Genomic DNA, 16,541 nt, shown 5'->3' with positions numbered 1-16,541 from the left:
ACTGATTCGATGGACTTGAGTCTGAGTGAACTTCGGGAGTTGGTGATGGACAGGGAGGCCTGGCATGGTGCAATTCATGGGGTCACAAAGAGTTGGACACAACTGAGCGACTGAACTGAACTGGTGGGTCAGACAGTATAGAATCTGCCTGTAATGCGGGAGACCTGGGTTTCATCTCTGGGTTGGGAAGATCCCCTGGAGGAAGAAATGGCAACCCACTCCAGTATTCTTGCCTGGAATAGCCCATGGATGGAGGAGCCTGGCAGGCTACAGACCATGGGGTATCAAAGAGGCTGACACAACTGAGAGGCTTCACTTTCTTTCTTTCTGGTGGATCAAATGGTAGAGAATCTGTCTGCAATGTGGGAGACCTGGGTTCAATCCCTGGGTCAGGAAGATCCCCTGGAGAAGGGAATGGCTACCCACTCCAGTATTCTTGCCTGGAGAATTCCAGGGACTTAGAAAAGCCTGGCAGGTTGCAGTCCATGGAGTAGCAAAGAGTTGAACACAACTGAGTGACTAACACTTTCTATTTGTAATAAACTTTGATTGAACATAAGACTGATAATGTATACACACACACACACTTATATATATACGCATGCAGGCATGCTAAGTCACTTCAGTCATGTTCGACTCTGGGCGACTCCATAGACGGCAGCCCACCAGGCTCCCCTGTCCCTGGGATTCTCCAGGTAAGAATACTGGAGTGGGTTGCCATTTCCTTCTCATATATATATATATATGACATACACACAGACATACACACTGGGTTGGCTGAAAAGTTCATTCGATACAACCAGGAATGCTTTCCCCCCTGTTCTTCATCTAGATAATCCTGCTCTATTATAATCTTTCTAACTCCTGGAATTCTGGTCAAAATTGAATTAAAACAACAATGACTAAAGGATAGTTAACAGATGCTACAATTCCACTTCACTCCAAACAGAATGAAATTCCTTTCATGCCTTTATTTTGAGGCACAGAATAGATTTCGTTTTTAGTCATTTTATGGTTTTTTTTTTAATTTTAATTTTATTTTATTTTTAAACTTTACAATATTGTATTAGTTTTGCCAAATATCGAAATGAATCCGCCACAGGTATACATGTGTTCCCCATCCTGAACCCTCCTCCCTCCTCCCTCCCCATACCCTCCCTCTGGGTCGTCCCAGTGCACCAGCCCCAAGCATCCAGTATCGTGCATCGAACCTGGACTGGCAACTCGTTTCATACATGTTATTATACATGTTTCAATGCCATTCTCCCAAATCTTCCCACCCTCTCCCTCTCCAACAGAGTCCATAAGACTGTTCTATACATCAGTGTCTCTTTTGCTGTCTCGTACACAGGGTTATTGTTACCAACTTTCTAAATTCCATATATATGCGTTAGTGTACTGTATTGGTGTTTTTCTTTCTGGCTTACTTCACTCTGTATAATAGGCTCCAGTTTCATCCACTTCATTAAAACTGTTTTACAGTGACGGATAACATTTGGGTGAGGACCTGGTAAGCTGGGATGGTTGTTGTTCAGTCGCTAAGTCGTGTCCAACTCTGCAACCCATATCAAAATAAGACATCTAGATGGTAAGGAAAACTTGGCAAAAACACACAAAGAAACTGTGAAAGGGAAAAGATCCTCAGCCAACCGCCTTCCTGAATCACAGTGGCCATTCCTCCTGCTCCTCCTCCCTCCTCTCCTTTGCTTTCTGTGCCCTTATCTCTCTCTCTCCTTCTCTCTCTCTCTCTCACACACACACACACACATCCTGTTCTCCTAAGGTAAAAAGCACTCTGTGCTCTCTGCCTGTCTGTCTCTCTCTCTCTCTCTCACACACACACCCTAAGGTAAAAATCACTCTCTGTGCTCTCCGTAAATGCCTCAGGTTCTACACTTCATTGCTGTGACAGTCCGCCTCCCTGAGGTGCCTATGCAGACCAGCTATTTCCTTGTCAAGAAGCTCTTAGCTCACTCCCACCTGGTTTGGAAGAATCCAGGGGGCCGTTCTCCATCTCGCAGCCCTGTCTCTCTCCACTGCCTTCTCTCCCCAGTCTTGGCTGCAGTGGCCTGGCAGGCGGGCTGGTGAGGGATGAAGCAGACAAAGGTCCACTTGTAACCTCCTTCCAGCACCTCCTCTTTTCTCCTTTTGCCCAAACTCACCCAGTGAGTTTGAGCATTTAAGGAGATTCCTCTGCCAAGAAGACCAAAGGAAAGAAGAAAAACGGTATGTACTTTTTTCCTTAAAAATCATTTTAGGTTGTTGTTTCTGCTGCAAACTACTGCTATAGAATAGGGCAGAAGTGTTTTTGTGTCTGAGTCAGAAGAGAAAGGGAGATGGAGAAAGCCTCAGAGGAGGTGATGAGAAAAATGATACTTCCCAGGTTAGAGGGAAAGAATCAGATGAAAAGAGAAGAGAAAATGTACATTTCTTAACAGGAAAGGCATTTAATTGGGGGCTTTAAAGGAGGCAGCTCCCTCACTGGTCCTTATGAAAGCCTTATTAAAGCCCCCATCTACTCTGAATCTGGCCCCACAATTACTCAGGACTATGTGAGACTGATGGAAGTATTATAAGCTCCTTTTCCAGGCACTAGCTGTATCTCTTTATTCCTACTTTACATGAAGTATAAAGACAGTGAGAAAGCAATGTTTTGTTTTGTTTTTGCTTTTGAAAATCCTGATTCCTAAAATAAGAAACTGGTATAAATATGTGAGACAAAGAGGGAATTCACGAAATTTATCCTCGGCACCCCCAGGATGGAATACAACACACTGTCTATACTGCTACAATAAAGGGAACCCTTTCTTCCTTTGGGACTTATGAAAATTCCTCTTTAAAGGTCCTTCACTTAGTTACACAAGCTGTGAAAAGCTCTCTCAAATGCTGCAGTGGTAATGATTTCAGGGAAATAATGAGAATGATGCAAGCCTGCATATTCATAGCATCCTCTAAGACGTTCGAAGGCAGATCACCTTCGGGGCGGAGGTAGACTGGTTTTCAACTGATGAGGGTCTCTTGGAGCTGACTGTGTCTGTTTTAAAGATGCTTGGAAGGCTTATTCACCTTGTAATACCACTTCTGTTCCTTTAACCTACACTTTGAGAAGTTTCAATTCAGTGCTCAGTCATTCCAATATAAATCTCTTCTGGTACAGTTAATAAGAAAGAGAGGGAATTGTAAAAAAAAAAAAAAAAAAACATTGATTTTCATCGGCCAGGAAAGATGAATGGAAAACATCATGGACTGGACGGCAGTTTTCATCTCTTCCAACTATAATTTTGATATTTTAAATGTCAAGCTCTGGGTTGGAATTTTCATTGCTTTTGCAGCCTTCACTTCTTTCTGGCCATGTTACAAAAGGAATCAGAAAAAGGGCTGCCCTTTCTAATTCATCAATTCTGCTTCATTCCATGCTATTAATGCCAGTTTCTAGAACAGACATCAGCTGTCTGCAGGAGCATTGCTCCCTGAAGGTCTGAACGCTTTCACGACATAACCCTGCAAGTTTTGGCCATTAAATGAGATAATTTTTCTTTTTCAGTTTCCCCTTAAGTCCAACCATTCAAAAGCTTGCTGGTGCCAAATACCCTTACACAACCAACATTTGCAATCCCCTCCATATATGACAGTGGCAGTGATTTATTGTTTAACTGGAAACATCTTGCCTACAGCCGTTTATCCTCTGCATTGATCTTTTGAAAATAAGGCCACTATTGAGGGAGTTTGAGGGAGAATGGATGTATGTACATGTGTGGCTGAGTCCTTCACTGTTCACCTGAAACCATCACCACATTGTTAATTGGATATACCCCAATACAAAATAAAAAGCTCAAAAAAATTTATCCAGGGTTATGATTAATCTTACTCCTTGGAAGGAAAGTTATGACTAACCTAGATAGCATATTGAAAAGCAGAGACATTACTTTGCCAACAAAGGTCCGTCTAGTCAAGGCTATGGTTTTTCCTGTGGTCATGTATGGATGTGAGAGTTGGACTGTGAAGAACGCTGAACACTGAAGAATTGATGCTTTTGAACTGTGGTGCTGGAGAAGACTCTTGAGAGTCCCTTGGACTGCAAGGAGATCCAACCAGTCCATTCTGAAGGAGATCAGCCCTGGGATTTCTTTGGAAGGAATGATGCTAAAGCTGAAACTCCAGTACTTTGGCCACCTCATGTGAAGAGTTGACTCATTGGAAAAGACTCTGATGCTGGGAGGGATTGGGGGCAGGAGGAGAAGGGGACGACAGAGGATGAGATGGCTGGATAGCATCACTGACTCGATGGACGTGAGTCTCAGTGAACTTCGGGAGTTGGTGTTGGACAGGGAGCCCTGGCGTGCTGCAATTCATGGGGTCGCAAAGAGTCGGACACGACTGAGCGACTGATCTGATCTGATCTGATGATTAATCAGACATTTATCAGGTGATCTATATTTTTTTAGGTTTTTCATCTGAATTGTATTTGTTAATATCAATTATTAAACACATAAAATGAGATACAATATAATTTTATTGTAAAAAATAATGCCGCTATCCTGCTGGGATAGGAATGATATCTTACAACATTAGAAACAATGTTAGTTACATAAAATTGAATCCAAAAAAACCAGTCGGTAACTATCTAAAGATCTCTTGTTATTTCCTCAGATGTTCAGTTTTTAGCTTTATTTGCTGTTGTAATTTGCATGCATTCCAGGAGGAATTTAAAGGGGAGGTCCTTCAACAGAAGGAGGGGAAAAAAGAGAGCAATTTGCTTCAAACTGGTCAAAATAATTTCACTCTTGTTGGCACTTGAAAATATATGGTCTTGATGGATTTCTAAGGATGAAGGTCAGTGTCTTTTAAAGAAAAAACAAACCAATGTATCATGGGGACATACTGGTTCAGACATTTCCCCACTTGCAGAATAGTAGTTAAAGCTATTTATCTGTACTTAAGTAAAGGAAAAGAGAAGACTTCAGTTCAAACAGGTAATTTATAAACTGTTTAAAAAAAAAAAAAAGCTTCAAGCAAGTACTTGCCAGGTGTGGAACTTTCCACCCTAGTATGTGACTAAGGCAGACAGAAACGCCATTCTGTGCTCTGGCCTGGACACAGCCAGAGAGGCCCACGGTGTGGCAACGTACCCACTGCCTTCTCTAGCAATTTGCTTGTTCCTTCTTTCAGCGGATGCTGTGTGAGCCCATCCTGTGAGCCTGGCCTGGAAGCAGGCCTCTGAGAGGTGAGGGAGGAGGAAAAGGTGCACGCCCTGCCTTCATGGAACTGGCATCGCCTCCTCCAGTCCCCACACAGAGGCTGGCCCAGGCCTCCGTCCCTCATCTCTTCTCGTCCCAGTCTGTACTCACTGCCCTGAAGTCCTACCACGACAAAGACAAAGCAATAAATATCCCCATGACCCTCAAGTTCATACCTCCAGATTTGCATTCAGCTGTCTACTCAACATCTTCACTTCACATCTGATGGGCATCTCAGATTAACTTGTCCAGAAATTTACTCTTAAATCCCCCTCAGCTCAATAAATGTCAGTACCATTCAGGTCAGAAACCTAATAGGCATCCTGGAGTCTTTCTCTCTCACCTCATCTCTTCCATCAACTTCTTTCTCCAACATACTTCCCACCAAGAACATAAACGTTAGCTTCCCAGTGTCCCTGGCCATCTCCATTTCTCCTTCTCAACACCCTTGCCACTGCATGGGAGGCTCAAGAGGGAGTGGATATATGTGTATGTATAGCTGATTCATTTTGTTGTACAGCAGAATCTAACACAACATTGTAAAGCAACTTTATCATAATTAAAAAAAAAAATAGAAGTCCTAAGTGAGGTTAACAACTGTCCTCTCCACATTGAAACTCTAGTTGATTTTTATTCTATCTGTGCTTTTCTGTATTTTCCATGCCTTACACTATTGTTATTGCTAAGTCACTTCAGTCGTGTCTGACTCTGTGTGACCCCATAGATGCCAGCCCACCAGGCTTCCTCGTCCCTGGGATTCTCCAGGCAAGAACACTGGTGTGGGTTGCCATTTCCTTCTCCAATGCATGAAAGTGAAAAGTGAAAGTAAAGTGGCTCAGTCGTGTCCAACCCTCAGCGACCCCATGGACTGCAGCCTTCTAAGCTCCTCCATCCATGGGATTTTCCAGGCAAGAGTACTGGAGTGGGGTGCCATTGCCTTCTCCAGGTATTACTATTTTTTTAGAAAAATAATTTTTCTTAAAAAAATCTAATGGCTCTCATTAGAACCATCTAATAGAAAGAAAGCATAAGATGTTAACAGTCATGAAATTAGCTCAAGAACAAACTACACTTATATGTGGGAAATATAAGAAAGGCAATAGGAGCCCAAGTTGGCTAAATGAATGAGTTTGTTCAAAAGCCACAAGATATAGACAAAATTAAACTAGATTACCAAAAATAAGAACATGATTACATAGTAAAAAACTAGGAAGATCAAAGCTCAAAAAGATATGAAAAATGCCAATGACCTAAAGTAACAGAAAAATTCAAACACATTAAGGCAAAAAGATTAAAAAGAGATTACAGCTCTCCTCCCAACTCCTCCCCTTACTCCCAATCTTTTGAAAGACAGGAATCAGGGGAGGGAGGTTACAGAAAAGGCAGCTGCTGTTTGCTGTTGAATCTTCTCATAAATGTACATGTACATAGAAATATATATATTTTTAAGTCAGGTATGAATTAGTAATCCAGAACAAATGCTAGTTTTGACAAAAATCAAGCAAATGAACAAAAACCAGAAATTGGGATATACATTTTAAAGTCAGACTATTTAGAAAAAGTTAAATACAATGAATTAATTTAAATTAAAACAATAGTACCTGATGACATGCAAATTTAAGGATGTGGCAGGTCACTAACCTCTTCCAGTTATAAAGCTCTCTGCAACTAGCTATTGAGTTTAGCAATCTGAGGGACTCATCCTTCTCTGGCTGTAAGCATCTAGAGATGAGGATATATTATTTATTCTTTCACTAACGTGACAGGCACTGTTAAGGGTGCTTGGGGTGGATACATATCAGAAAAAAGCCTGCCTTCCTGGAGCTTCCATTCAATTGGGGGGGAGACACAATAAGAATATTTTATAATAATTTAGGTTTATAAATGTCATGGAAAATTAAAGCAAGAAAGGCAGATTAAGAATCTGTGAAGGAAGATAGAATTTTATTTCAAAAAATTTTTATTGTTGTTGAAATACAGTATAGTTGATTTACAATGTTGTGTTAGTCACTCAGTTACATATTCTTTTTCAGATTCTTTTTTATTATAAGTTATTACAAGATATTTAGTATACTTCCCTGGGCTATAGAGCAGGACTTTGTTATTTATTTTGTATGTTGTTGTCATTTAGTTGCTAAGTTGTGTCCAACTCTTTTGTGACCTCATCGACTGTAACTCACCAGGCTCCTCTGTCCATGGGATTCTCCAGGCAAGAATACTGGAGTGGGTTGCCATGCCCTCCTCCAGGGGATCTTCCCTACGCAGGGATGGAACCCCATCTCTTATGTGTCCTGCATTGGCAGGTAGGTTCTTTACCATTAGCACCACCTGGGAAGCCCTTGTGACCTTAGAAATAACACCAAAACCACATTCCATTTTAAAAAACTGAGAAATTATACTTCATTAATTTAAAACTTTTCCTTCTTTTAAAATCTTAAAACATTTGCTTATTTTAAATAAGAAGGTGAAAAGGAAAGTCATAGGTGAAGTAAATGTTTGGAAATGTTTGGAAAGTATATATCTAATAAAGAACTTGTGTTCAGAATATACAAAGAACCCTCACAACTCAAGAACACAATCCAACTTTTTTAAATGAGAAAAGATTTGGACAGGTCAACAAAGAAGATACACAGATGAAGAAAACATATGAAAGAGGTTTAATACCATTAATCATTAAGGAAATGCTACATAAAACCACAAGACACCTATCAGAATGTACAAATTAAAAATACTGACCATATCAAGTGTTGGAGAGGACGTAGCAAACTGGAACCCTTGCAGACTGCTGGTGGGAATTTTAAATGGTACAACCACTTTGGAAAAACAATTTAGTAATTCCTTAAAAAGTAAAACATACACCTACCAGTTATTCTACTCACAGGTATATGCTCAAGAGTAATGACAGCTATCCCCTGGAGAGGAAAATCTCAAGGACAGAGGAGCCTGGTGGGCTACAGTCCATGGGGTAGCAACGTCAGACACGACTGAGCACGCACACACATGCACACAATGAAAGCTATGATCTTGCAAAGCCTTGTACACAAGTGTTCATAACAGCTTTGCAACAGCCTGAAACTAAAAAAAACTCAAATACCCATCAATAGACGGATGGATAACAATTTATAGCATACATAATGCAGTAATTCTCAGCAATAAAAAGGAGTCAGCTATTGATACAGGCAATGGACAGATATATATCTCTCAAAGTAAGTATGCTGAGTGATAAAAGCCAGATAAAAAAAGAGTGCATATTTTATGACTCCATTTATATGAAACTGGAGAAAATGCACCTTAATCTCGGGGGAGAAAACAGGTCAGTGGTTGTCTGGATGGGAGTGGGGGCAGGGAGGACTGAGACAGGTGGATGACAAGAGGGCAGGAGGAGACTTAGGGCTGACGGGTCCCCTCACTATCCTGACTATAGTGATGGTATAATGGGGACATACATGTGCCCAAACTTACCAAACTGCATCCTCTAATATCTGTCCTTTAGTATATGTCAATTTTACCTCAATAAAGCTCTTTAAAAAAAACTTTGCATAGTAGAGTTCTGTCTTAGACTTTATTATGTCTTTTAAAGTTTAATGACTGTGGTGATTCCTAGCATATATTAAATGCTCAACTAACAAGAGACTTAATTATCCTTCTTTGAAGAGTAATCTGAAAAAAATGTCAGGAAATGTAACTCTTTTTTTTAAACATCAATTACCTTATGGGGATAAAGAAGGCCTGAATCAGAAGTAACTGAGAACTAAAACACCTCACAGAATTACATTGAAAAAAATACAACTTATGTTACAATTTGCAAAGTGTAAGGTATTATTATTGGAAGGTATTATTCTGTCTATACTAGACTGTGATGTAATACAACACTGTAGTGCCTTGTTCTCTCAAATCTGAAAAAAACATACAGTGAAATAGATCTCATTTTTTTGTCTTTCCTTTCACTAGTATTTGGAGGTAAGAATTAAATTGAATATTTATAATTCTAAGAAAATATATAAGCAAAGCCAAAAATGACTAATTCAAATCAGAATATGAAATAAAATCTAAAACTCTTTCAGAGTATGAAAGAGTATTTTCAGTTTCTAAACTCATAAAAGAATCTGCCTGCAATGCAGGAGACCTGGGTTCGATTCCTGAGTTGGGAAGATCCCCTGGAGAAGGAAATGGTAATCCACTCCAGTATTCTTGCCTGGAAAATCCCATGGACAGAGGAGCCTGGGGGGCTACAGTCCATGGGGTCGCAAGAGTTGGACATGACTTAGCAACTAAACCACCTAAACCACCAAACTCATAAAAAGCAGTGAGTGTCCTTCCTCAGATGATGTGAGTAGATCTGTATCTACTAAAGAAATTGAATCAGTAATTAATAACCTCCCAAAACAGCAATCACCAAGGCCAGATGGGCTCCGTGGTGAACTCTACTAAACATTTCAGATACTTCAGCACCTGCCTACAAGATGAAATCTGAATGACTGTGGTGTCTGATTCTGGCTCCCACTATCTTGCTAGTCTTCCTTTACTGCAAACGCCTCTACTCTCTTCTCGTTTAATATGGAGGCCAGATAAGCCAAATTCAATAGATCATGAACATTCCATGTTGTTGTTCAGTCACCCAGTCCTGACTCTGTGAGACCCCATGGAGTGCAGCACACCAGGCCTCCCTGTCCCTCACCATCTCCTGAAGTTTGCTTAAGTTCATGTCCATTGCATTGGTGATGCCATCCAAACATCTCATCCTCTGTTGCCTCCTTCTCCTTTTGCCTTCAGTCTTTCCCAGCATCAGGGTCTTTTCCAATGAGTCATCTGTTCACATCAGATGACCAAAATACTGGAGCTTCAGCTTCAGCATTGGTCCTTCCAATGAATATTCAGGGTTGATTTCGCTTAAAAGTGACTGGTTTGATCACCTTGCTGTCCAGGGGATTTTTAGGAGTCTTCTCCAGCACCACAGTTCAAAGGCATCAATTCTTTGGCACTCTGCCTTCTTTTGGAATATTCCATACAAATACTATATTTGAAGTATTATCTCCTAAAAGAGGAATTTAAACTTGCTTGGTATGACCACAAGAGTTCAAATTAGAACCGATGGGTGGAAGCCACAGAAAAATATTTTCCAGGAAGGGAAACATTAGAACTATATCAGTGGAATATGTGGATTTAGTCAACAATTGAGTTCCCCATCACGGTAGGTGTCTAAAAACAGGCTAAAGGTCTCTTATGGGGAATTCAAGCCTCTGCTTTCAACTGAGGCTCAGATGTAACCCATGTGGGAGAAGTGTTCACAAATTACAAAAATTATGCAGAAAAAAATCAGTCCCCTAAATAAGTCCGAAACTTTTAAAAACTTAACTGTAAATATATCTATAGAATATAATCTGTCAGTGTCAGGATGAGTGGGCTTTTTGTTTCTGTCAGGGTGGGGTCCGGGTTATTTGACAATGTTGTTAGGATATGCAAAGTCAAGAATCACTGTACACAACAATGATATCTGCTTTAGAAATTTACTTCAGTTTTATCATCTTAAAAGCAGTTTTCCCCTACTGAATATACTGGTAAAAAAGTGAGTTTGGGGGACTTCCCTGGCGGTCCAGCAGGTAAGACTCAAGGGGCGTGGGTTCAATCCCTGGTCAAGGAACTAAGATTTCGTATGCCTCATGGTCAAAAATAAAAAACAACAAGAACATCCATGCCTGTGATGATAGTTACACAAGTCTGTAAATATTCCAAAAATCATTGAATTGTGCAAGTAAAGCAGGTGAATTGTATGGTATGAAAATTATAGCTCAACAAAAAAAATTTTTTTAATGAACTTGAGTACTTGAAAATGCAAGTGGCTCTTCCCACTTTCTCCTTCTCCCTCCCTCACACAACTCTTATTCAATATTTCTTTGTAGAGCTCAGGAATGTCAGTTTAGAGAAATATAATAAGTGATTTTTATTGTAGATAGTCATAAAACTTTGAGAAAGACATTGAAATAAAGTAGAAAAAAAATCAATTCCTACTCTTTCAATTTAAGAGTTAATGAGGACGCTGCAGAATTTTATGTTCCTATGAACTCCATCCTTTTAAAAAACCTACGAAACAAACAAACACTGACACATTTTGGATTTTCTTTTATCTCAGAGCCAAGAGCCAAAATGAAATTTACAGTACTTGCTCTCGCCGTTGGACTAACTTTGCTGCTAGGAGTCCAAGCCATGCCTGCAAACCGCCTCTCCTGCTACAGAAAAATACTAAAAGATCGCAACTGTCACAGCCTTCCAGAAGGAGTAGCTGACCTGACAAAGATTGATGTCAATGTCCAGGATCACTTCTGGGATGGGAAGGGATGTGAGATGGTCTGTTACTGCAACTTCAGCGAACTGCTCTGCTGCCCAAAGTAAGGAAATGCAGTCACAAAACGTATGGTTGTAAAATGCATGCATAACAACTTTCTTAAGACACCTTCACAAGGAGTTTGCTGAAACTTGTCACCCTTTTCAATAAAATCCTATTCAGATCTCAGCTATTTTTTAGGATGATCAACATTATGTACTCAACTGAATGTTTTCATTTAAGAGACAGAGTTTGGCAGATTTTAGTTAAGCTAAATGAAAGACAAATTAAGAACACTCCAGTCTATTAAAAGGTTTTGGATAAAAGATCCCAGTGAACACATCAAGTAACAGGATGGAAAAGTTTGGTTAATAGTGAGAGAAAAACTTTCTAGTTCTATATATGAGTTAACGAGAAATTAACTGAAGTTTCTACCAACTTGGAAAGTAGATGTATTTTAAGTATAATACAAAGGTAGATAAATCAATAAAGATTTTTAGCTCTTGATTTTAATGTAATCTTTTCCTGGTTATTGGGGAATCTCAAATACTGTGATCTTGCCTATTTCATTTGAAATTAGTTTTTCCAAATTACTTTCAACATATGTCATCATTGTTTTTCATTTTTCTAAGAAATCTGTGAGACAGAAAGGACAGATAAAACCGCTTTATCAGGGAAAGGTGCAGAGAGGTAAAATGACCAGCACCAACCACATAACTAGCTAATATCAGCTCTGACACTAGAACCCAGGACTCCTGATTTGGACCAGGTAATTTTCCTACCAAACCAGTTGGTTCTTAGGTGTTGTTCCCAAGGCAGCAGCTCCAGTATTAGCTGAGTTCTTGTTAAAAATGTAATTCAAACTTGGACCCCAGACCAAACCAGCTGGATCAGAAACAATGGAGAGGAAGCAAAGCAATTATGATTTAAACCCTTTGAGTAATTCTGATTCATCATAAAATGTCAGAATCACTTGATTAAAGAATGATATCAAGAACTCAAGTTAACTGAGTTAGGTTAGGTCCTAACTGAGTTAGGTCCATAAAATGACCTAACTTTTCCTACATAAATGAAATGCCATCTAATATTAAAATATCATACTTAAAATTTTCTTATAAGACTTGAAACTGATTTACTGAAATGTACTTGTAGTTATTTTATGATATAATTTTGTGATCATCCATTGTTAGTGGATGAAATAGAAGTATGAATATATGAAAGTAGTTTCTATCTGATTTTGGGTTACTGCTGTTGCATTAGCAACAAATAGGTAAGTATATTTCTTTTTTTTTTTTTAACCTGTAAACACAAATTTTGCATCTTTTTTTTTTCAGTTGCACTGAGATATAGTTAAATATAGCACTGTTCACATTTAAGGTGCACAGCACAATGAGTTGAAAGAAATAGACAGTTGACCCTTGAACAACACATATTTGAACTGCATGGGTACACTTACCTGCAAATTTCTTTCACTAAATACATACTATAGCACTATATCATCTATGATTGGCTGAATTCTCAGATGTTGAACTACAGGTATGGAGGACTGACTGTAAAGTTATTCACAGATTTTTGGTTGCACAGAAGGTCAGTACCCCTTATTGCTGTATTGTTCAAGGGTCAACTGTATTATGAAATGATTACAATAATAAGTGCAGTTAACACAAATCACCTCACATGGTCAAAAAATTGTTTTTCCTTGTGATAACTTTAGGATATATTATCTCAGAAACTTTCAAATATATCACACACAGTGTTAGTTATGGTTATCATGTTGTACACTGTATGCTAAGTATATTTCTACTGAGCCATAATCATAATACTACCTTGCACATACATATAATTTGATATTATTCCATGCATTTTTTCAAATGGAGTGGCATTTTATTACAAACAGCCCTCATTTTCCTAATTAGTTTATCCATATTTTCCCACCTTAATAATTCCAAGTCCTGTGGATCATATTTTGATTACACGTAACATTAGTACAGAAGGCAGCATCACATTATCACCTTAAGTGATTTTTCCAACAAGAGTAAAGTTGAGTAGCTCAACATTTCACCTTTCCCTATAAAACCTAGAAATGTATTTATTTGCTTCCCTAGAAAATTTTAAACTTCTGTTTCTTATCAGTAGACTTAAACATTATGCCCATTCCCACCCATAACAGAGAAATGAATTTTTTGGTATGATTGTAATGTTTCCAAGTCACCCAGTCTTTGCTTTTCTTTATCAATAAACGATAGCATCATGTCAATGACAAATGGGGAAAAGTAGAAGAATTGATTACCTTCTTAATCTTTGTTGCTCCTGTGGCAATTCTTCCCACTCATTCTCATTGTACTTTGTTCACCTAAAAAGAACAGTTATGTCTGAAATCCTGGAAATCACTGTCCATTTTTAGCCCAGCAAAGACTAACATGTATCTTAATTTCCAGCTGGATTTAATTCATGTTCTACTCTTTTTCAGAGATGTCTTCTTTGGACCAAAGATCTCTTTCGTGATTCCTTGCAACAATCACTGAACATCTTCATGTATTCCAGACAAACCGCCCATAATTCCCCGCAAACAGCGCTATAATAGTGTATTTCTGGTTTCTGTGCAGTGCAATAAAGCACAGATTCTATAAATTCTTACTTGTCTAAGCAAACTTGTGTTAAATAAGTAGTAATAAAAATTCAATTTAATTTTTCTCTGTGGACATTGTTTAAAATTTTTCACTAGAAAATTTTCATCTATAAGGTATTTAATATGCTTGATAAAAGAATTCTGTTTTCTAGATGCAGAGCCATAACTGTGGATCAAAGATGAAGAATACTTTCACTTCTTCATTAACAGTTATTGACCATGTACACTTAATGGAAAGAACCAGAGATAAATTGAGGTTCTTGGAAGGGAAACTAGAAATTTTCTAATAATAGTAAGAGGGGAAAAGGGAGCCAATATATGAATAAATATTATGCATGCCAAATACTTTAAGTGTATTTGCATTTTGCTCTTTTAAAAACAACAAAATTGTCAAGATAAATATTCTTAAATCAATCTTTCAGATGCTAACTCAAGTTTAAGATATTTGCTAAAAAATCAAGACAGACTTTGAACAGAGTTCCAGCTCCAAAATACTCACATAGCTGTATCCTTAAAACTATGCAGCATACCCCTGACATGTCCTTTTTTGGGGGTAATAACAAAACATATATTAAAAGAAATGGATGTTGGATGAGAATTAAAAAGTCACACAAATTTTAAAGGTAAATAAAACAGATTCTTTCAAAGATATTTTCTGGTTGTTAGAGGCAGTATTGGACTATGCTCCATACCTTAGGAGTGTTCACTGACTGGTGGCCAGCAGAAGTAATTTCAGAAAGTCCTTCATGTTATAAAAATGTATTAAATACTTGCTCAGTGCCAGTTATTTGGGCGTGTTAACAATTTGGGAATGTAGTAATGAATAAGATGGGCTTCTCCTCTTGGAACTTGTATTCGACCAAAACAGTAATCATAACAAATATTTATAAATGTGAAGCCTGCTGCTCCAAAGAAGAAGTCTAGGATGCTTTATAAAGTATTGCTGTGGGGAAACATTTGAGAAGCATAACACTTGTAGTAAAACTAGGAGATAACCATTTTGTGTATTAAAGTGACATTATTTCATTGAAATACATCCTTTGGGGTCCCTGATCTGTTTCTGAAGACCACATCCAGAACAGTATCTGGTATTTATTCAGTGTTCAATAGGTGTTACTGGGCTGAACAAAATAATTTTGAGGTAGTCAGAATTCAGTTTCTCTTAAAAGTTACAAAAGCATAAGTCAGAACATGTTTTCAAATAGTATGACCTCTGCAAAAACACATGAAGTGGAATTGTTTAAAAAACTAAAGTTTATTCTTTAATCAACATAGCATATGATTTGATTGAGCTTTTTCTCCTTCACTGAAGTGAAGTATTAAAGTCAAACTAACTCATTAACAGAAATCTTACATCCTTACTGGAACAGTGCATAGAATAGGTAAACAAAGAAAATTATCAGTACATCTGTTACATTTTCTACTCAGTATAGACTGTCTCTAAGGAAGACAAAAAAAGCAATTCAGCAATGGCATTTTATTAAGTATCCCGTTAATGCTGCAATCAAACCCTGATGAGAAAAACAGTATTTGAAAAAAGGCTGAATATTTAATACATGGAATTTTATAGATAATTATGATGATTTTCATCATATTCTTTCCTTTCTGGAAATAACTTGTAATATCCAATTATATTACATTCTTTTAGAAACAAATGCATTATATTGTTTTTGTAATTAAAAAAAGCACACATTGTAATATTTTATAATAAAAAACAAAGCACACATTGTTTCTTATAAATTAGCAAATAAATGTAAAAACATGAATGTTCACACAACTTATGCAACAGTTTCTAACTTGGTCAACATGTTTTTAAAAGCAAATATTTCATCCAATTATTTAATGAATAGATATTTTTTTCAATAGCTTTTAGCTACAAGATGACTAACCTTTTATTGAAAATGTACTAACACCATCTTTCAACTGAATGAGGTATGTACTACTATCATCATCCCTACTCTGTGGACAAAAATGGCAAGGCTTAGAGATTAAGTGGTTTATCCAGAATTACATTATCAGAGCAGTAGAGCCAGGTTTTGAATATGGCCAGTCTTCCTTCAGAACTCAAGTCTTAACCTCTGCTTTACTTAATAGCATCATCTAATCTATTTCCTTTTCAGGAAAGCAAACTTACTTGTATGAGACAAACAAGACTGTACATTTCATATAGTTTATATATGCTAAATGCTTACTGAATAACAATGACAATTTATCTTTGACTTTCTATATTTTTGTTCTTACTATAAATTCCATGGTGCTGAGCATAAAGTTGATGGTTGTTGGTAATACTTACTAATATCTCATCTCTTCTTGATGAAATTTTTCTTTTCCTCATTATAATGATAGGGACGCT

The 16,541-nt window shown here is 37.8% G+C and overlaps 1 protein-coding gene and 1 long non-coding RNA gene across 3 annotated transcripts in view; one reads left to right on the top strand and one right to left on the bottom strand.

Moving 5' to 3' along the window:
• Positions 1-14,009, bottom strand: part of LOC113896872 — a 56,005-nt gene extending 41,996 nt beyond the window's left edge. The window contains exon 1 of one of the 2 annotated variants that reach the window (XR_003512159.1): positions 13,850-14,009. This is a non-coding gene — a long non-coding RNA (uncharacterized LOC113896872). Of the gene's footprint in view, positions 1-1,980; positions 2,062-13,849 lie in introns of those variants that run through there. The other variant, XR_003512158.1, reaches the window with a different exon arrangement.
• Positions 2,138-14,533, top strand: SCRG1 (stimulator of chondrogenesis 1). The gene is made up of 3 exons (XM_027548949.1): positions 2,138-2,226; positions 11,368-11,623; positions 14,030-14,533. Exons 2-3 carry the CDS (start codon positions 11,382-11,384, stop codon positions 14,082-14,084), a joined length of 297 nt encoding a protein of 98 aa, XP_027404750.1. The 5' UTR covers positions 2,138-2,226; positions 11,368-11,381; the 3' UTR covers positions 14,085-14,533.
• The last annotated feature ends 2,008 nt before the right edge of the window (positions 14,534-16,541 follow it).

The sequence above is a fragment of the Bos indicus x Bos taurus genome, chromosome 8, assembly GCF_003369695.1.
Source record: "Bos indicus x Bos taurus breed Angus x Brahman F1 hybrid chromosome 8, Bos_hybrid_MaternalHap_v2.0, whole genome shotgun sequence".
NCBI lineage: Eukaryota > Metazoa > Chordata > Mammalia > Artiodactyla > Bovidae > Bos > Bos indicus x Bos taurus.
This window is presented reverse-complemented; position numbering and strand designations above follow the sequence as displayed.